Genomic DNA, 5,467 nt, shown 5'->3' on the forward strand with positions numbered 1-5,467 from the left:
CTCTCTCTCTCTCTCTTTCTTTCTTTCTTTGGCATAGGATTTTGTTTCGCTCTGTTGCCCAGGCTGGAGTGTAGTAGTGTGATCTTGTCTCACTGCAACCTCCACCTCCTGGGCTTAAACAGTCCTCCCATCCTGGCCTCCTGAGTAGCTGGGTCACCACAGCTAGCTAATTTTTTGTATTTTTGTAGAAATGGGGTTTCACTATGTTGCTCAGGGTGGTCTTGAACTCCTGGGCTCAAGCGATCCACCTGCCTCAGCCTCCCAAAGTGCTGGGATTACCAGCGTGAGCCACTGCACCCGGCCAAACTTAAGTCCTTGAGAACCAGAATGTGTCTTTGTTCACTACGGTATCACCAGACCTGGAGCAGTGCCCAGCACTCAGTGAATGCCTTCCTGAATGGATTAATGTGGCACCAAGAGAAAGAATGATGTCTCCCCCATCCCCCTTTTCTTTTCTTACCCAAAACAAAATAGCTGGAGACAAGAAAGAATTGCTGGCAGCCTGGAGTCAGTGAGGAGTGCAGGGGAGTTCCTGACACCTCCCCTCTGGGTTTAAAGCAGGCCTACTCTGTCCAGGCACAGTGGCTCACGTCTGGAATCCCAGCACTTTGGGATGCCAAGGTAGGAGGATCACCTGAGGTCAGGAGTTCAAGACCAGCCTGATCAACATGGAGAAACCCCGTCTCTACTAAAAATACAAAAAAATTAGCCAGGTGTGGTGGCACATGCCTGTAATCCCAGCTACTAGGGAGACTGAGGCAGGAGAACGTGGCGGTGAGCTGAAATTGCACCATTATACTCCAGCCTGGGCAACAAGAATGAAACTACATCTCAAAAAAAGAAAAAAAATGGCCATCCTCCTCAGAAGCTGCCGTAATTGTGGTAGCTTCCAGTTCCTGAGCACTGTCAATTAGGAATATAATGTACTTTGGTTTCTCAACAGGATCACATGAAGTTCAGGAAACACAGTTTAATAGCCAAAAAGTAACTGTAGAGCATCTGAAGTTTTCTGTTTGTTTAAGGAACAGAGTCTCGCTCTGTCGCCCAGGCTGGAGTGCAGCGGCTTCATCAGCTCAGTGTACGCTCTGCCTCCACCTCCCGAGTGGCAGGAATTACAGGCTCATGCCGCCACGCCTGGCTAACTTCTTTTGTACTTTAGTGGAGACAGGGTTTCACTGTGTTGCCCAGGCTGGTCTCGAACTCCTGAGCTCAGGTAGTCAACCCACCTCAGCCTCCCAGAGTGCTAAAATGACAGGTGTGAGCCACCCTGCCGGCCCTCTTAAGTATTTTAAGTATTTTGTTGCAGTTCTGGACACCATGAGGAGATACCTAGTCTGTAGCGACTCCCCTTAAAATCTTTTCCCAGCCCATTCGCTCCCTCCGGCACCACCCCCATCGCTCTGCCCAGAATGCCCCTAGACAGCCTCTCCTCCAGCCTCAGCGGGCCATATCCTTCTCTTTCATTCCACTTCCCTCTTATCTGATCCCAGAGTCCAAAAGTTCCCGGATTCTGATTTGAATCCCAAAGTCCAAAAGGTTTAGGAAGGGGAAAGAGTGGGGCTAGCGGGCAGCATGAATCCACTAGTGATGTGTGTCCTCGCCCATCTGTGAGGTGGGCGTCGCTCTGACTACTTTGCAGAGGAGGAAGCTGCAGCCCAGGGAGGTCGTGACTTGCCAGGAAGGCGGCTCGGGCCAGGCTGCGCTCAAAACCCGCGTGTCCCGGGATCCCCAGTCCCTGCAGAATGACCCACCAGGATCTGAGGTGAGCTCGGCTGGGGCAGCCTGAGGCCCTGGGCCCTGGGCCTGGGAAGAGTCACTGTGATGACAGCACATCTAGGTTTCTAAAGAACAGGCTGAGTCCTAGGGAAGAGCGAGCGAGACCCCTGTCCCCCAAATAACAGCTGCGCTACGTCCACTGGGGCAAACATATACACACAGGCATCTGTGCACATGCACATTATTGTTCAATATGATTTGAGTTCATCTCCTCTGACTGCAAAATTTAGTCCACAGTTCTCTTTATTGTCCCAAGTTTCTTCCTTTGTGAAAGGCCCACAGTAATCCGCTCTTACCACTTCCGGGTAAATCCATCTCCAAATGTGCTCAGTCCGCCTCCGGCCTGAAAGCTAGGAAAAGCTTAGGGGGTACCAAGAAGTCCGAGGAAGCTTTGCTCTTTCCCGTCTTCCAAAGCTCCTGTACCTAGCCGGGTGGGGCCTGTTCTGTAAACCGTGCACGGGCTGACCGACGGGAAGCCCTCGCTGTGGGAAGATCCTGTTCTCTTACTGTGAACAGTAGCGGGCATTCTCCCCAGGCACGGTCTCCACAGTCCTCCGCAACCCTGCAGTGAGCTCCAGGGGATCACAGGCCCAGAGAGGCGGGTCGCAGCAGCCTGACCCTCAGCCAGGTTGTGTGAGCGCTGCACACGTGGCTGCAGCCGCGGAGGAGCCCGCGCCGGGCGAGCGGTGCCCCGGTGGGCCCGGGGGGCAGAGCCGGGCTCCTCCCAGAAGCCCCTGCAGGTCCCAGCTCCGGGACGGCCCGGGTGGCAGCACGATGCCTCAGCCCTGGTGAGCGTGGGCGCCTGCGTGGGCCGGAGCCTCGCCAGGGAGGCTGGGGAGGGTCTCTGGACGTCTGCGGGCTGGGGCTGCCCGCTCTCTGCGCCCTGCCCGTTCCTGGCTGCCCCCCCTCCCTGACCCGCCGCTCCCTCTGCCTCTCTCCTCCCCGTGCCCAGCATCACAGCCAAACTCATCAACGGAGGCGTGGCAGGGCTCGTGGGGGTGACCTGCGTGTTCCCCGTCGACCTGGCCAAGACTCGGCTGCAGAACCAGCATGGGAAAGCCATGTACAAAGGAATGTAGGTGCCGGCGGGCGAGGGTGGGGGGCGGGGGCGGGGCCGGGGCCGGGAGGGGCGGGGCGGGAGCGGGGCCAGGAGGGGCGCCCGCAGGAGGGGCGGGGGCAGGGCAGGAGTGGGGGCGGGAGGGGCGGGAGCGGGGCCGGGAGGGACGGAGGCAGGAGCGGGGGCAGGGCGGGGCTGGGGGCCGGGGGCCGGGGGCCGGGGGCTGGGGGGCCGGGGGCCGGGGGCGGGGGGCCGGGCCCTTCCCTCCAGTCCCCGGGCTGAGCGGTGACCGCGGGGCTGGGGCGCCGCTCTCCGGGAGGTGCCGGCAGGGTCAGGGCCCGGAGGGGTTGGGAGGCTTGCTGCGCGCCCACTCCTCCTCTGGCCTCCGCCTCCAGGATCGACTGCTTGATGAAGACAGCGCGGGCGGAGGGCTTCTTCGGCATGTACCGAGGTGGGCTTCTCAGAACCCCGGGGAGGCTGGGCAGCAGGTGTGAGCGGAGGGCACGCGGGGAACTGGTGTTCCTTCTGTCCCGGGACTGCCGGAATGGGGTCAGGGCGGCCAGGGGTTCCCTCCTGATGAGCCTCTGCGCTCTTGGGTGGAGACAGAGGCAGCTCTGGGTCCTGGTAAGACTTCCCGAGACCCCCAGAGCACACCCTCGCCCCCGCCTCACTAAGAGCCCACCCTACCTGCCTGCCCCTCTCCTGTCCCCTCCGCTGTCCGCCTCTCTCTGCCTGGCTAGGAGCGAAGAGGGAGGGGCTGAAAGGGACTGAGCGAAGGGGGTTGAGCTCCTGGCCAGTCCTGGGTGACACAGCACGGTCCAGCGCTGCTGCGGTCCCGGCGGGGTCCCCAGCCCTGAGGCTGCCTTGGACAGTGGATCCAAAGCTGGAGTTGAGTAGGAGCTGATATGCTTGTGCCCCCGAGAAGCAAAACACAAACCCCTCAGAGCCTGGAGCCAGCAGCCACTGGGACTGGCTGTGCGGCACAGAGGAGCGGAACCGCAATCCCGGCGCCTGGGCCTGTTACTCGACCCCACCAGCACCGACAAAAGTCAAATGGCTTGCTTCCTGATAACCGGACTGAGGAGTCCATAGGAAAAATGCATACAAAGAGGAGAATGTGGCAGGGAGCGGGAATGGAAAGCTGTTTCCGTGAAATAGGCCCAGGAGTCCTGCGCGGCCCTGATGCCCTTCACTCCGAGACTGGCCTGCCTAGGACTGAGGGGCAGACCCAGGGAACTGTTGTTTCGGGGAGCGCCTTGACTCGGCATCTTGTCCTTCACTTCCAGGGGCTGCAGTGAACCTCACTTTGGTCACTCCAGAGAAGGCCATCAAGCTGGCGGCCAATGACTTCTTCCGGCAGCTGCTCATGGAAGATGGGTATGGGGTTGGATCCTTCCCTGTGTGTTTTTTGGGAGAGATGGCAGGAAAAAGATTTCAAATGTGCCTCAGTTTACCTACCTGCATGCATACATATGTCTGAGGGCTGGTGTGTTTGGGCTGTTGCAGCATGAAGGGAGAGAATGAGCTGGTGACTTTGGAAGTGTGACAGATAACATAGAGAACATATAGAATATTTATACAGGGCCGGGTGCGGTGGCTCACACCTGTAATCCTAGCACTTTGGGAGGCCGAGGTGGGTGGATCACCTGAGGTCAGGAGTTCAAGACCAGCCTGGCCATCGTGGAGAAACCGCACCTTTAAAAAAAAAAAAAAAGAATATTTATACAGACAAATCCATTAATTAGCCAATACATTTTTAAAACTCAGCCACCAAACTGGGTGCAGTGGCTCATGCCTGTAATCCCAGCACTTTAGAAGGCTGAAGAAGGAGGATCGCTTGAGCCCAGGAGGTGGAGGCTGCAGTGAGGCACGTTGGCTCCACTGCACTTCAGCCTGGGTGACAGAGCGAGACCTCACCTCAGGAGAAACAAATCAGCCCCCAAACCCTTTCTAGCTCTCTCTGTGACTCATGTTGCCCAGTGATGTTCCTGAAGGGATCAGGGACAGCGCCTGGCCTGGATAGATTCTTTGTCACTTTTCAGCTTCCGTGCGGTGCTGCCACTCTAGCAGGCTTTGTTTTAAACTCAGTCTCCTGTTGGTACAGAGACCACACCTGAGGGCCAGCTGATGACTTACACAGCTGGGTGAGTGGCAGCCACGGGTGCCATCCAGGGAAAGTCCCCCTCTCACAGGAGGGCAGCTGCACCAGGATGGGCCCGCGGGCCTGCAGCTGAAGGAGCCTGACGCCTGTTTCCATAGGATGCAGCGGAACCTGAAGATGGAGATGCTTGCCGGGTGTGGCGCTGGGATGTGCCAGGTGGTGGTGACCTGTCCCATGGAAATGCTCAAGATTCAGCTGCAGGATGCTGGACGCTTGGGTAAGGCCTGTCCCCACATCCCATGGGAACAGCAAAGGGCTGGGATTGGAACCGGGCACATCCCACATCCCGCCCTCATTTGCTGGGCTGTGTGACCAGTCAGCTTTCGAAGTAGATAGAAGTCTTCAGCTGGGCATGGTGGCTCACATCTGTAATCCCAGCACTGTGGGAGGCCGAGACAGGTGGATCACTTGAGGTCAGGAGTTCGACCAGCCTGGCCAACATGGTAAAACCCCATCTCTACTAAAAATACAAA

At 58.1% G+C, this 5,467-nt stretch overlaps 1 protein-coding gene across 4 annotated transcripts in view; it reads left to right on the forward strand.

Annotated features, from left to right (window-relative positions):
• Nucleotides 1-5,402, forward strand: part of SLC25A18 (solute carrier family 25 member 18) — an 11,186-nt gene extending 5,784 nt beyond the window's left edge. For 2 of the 4 annotated variants that reach the window (XM_032269610.1, XM_032269609.1), the window contains 5 exons: nucleotides 1,640-1,762; nucleotides 2,729-2,851; nucleotides 3,229-3,284; nucleotides 4,120-4,210; nucleotides 5,093-5,400. In XM_032269610.1, coding sequence (XP_032125501.1) covers nucleotides 1,743-1,762; nucleotides 2,729-2,851; nucleotides 3,229-3,284; nucleotides 4,120-4,210; nucleotides 5,093-5,306 — 504 coding nt within the window. In that variant the 5' untranslated portion in view covers nucleotides 1,640-1,742 and the 3' untranslated portion in view covers nucleotides 5,307-5,400. Of the gene's footprint in view, nucleotides 1-1,639; nucleotides 1,763-2,728; nucleotides 2,852-3,228; nucleotides 3,285-4,119; nucleotides 4,211-4,937; nucleotides 4,978-5,092 lie in introns of all 4 variants that reach the window. The other 2 variants (XM_032269613.1, XM_032269611.1) reach the window with 2 other exon arrangements.
• Nucleotides 5,403-5,467: the final 65 nt, after the last annotated feature.

The sequence above is a fragment of the Sapajus apella genome, unplaced genomic scaffold (genome assembly GCF_009761245.1).
Source record: "Sapajus apella isolate SASKATOON/1434 unplaced genomic scaffold, GSC_monkey_1.0 scaffold195, whole genome shotgun sequence".
NCBI classification, from domain to species: Eukaryota; Metazoa; Chordata; class Mammalia; order Primates; family Cebidae; genus Sapajus; species Sapajus apella.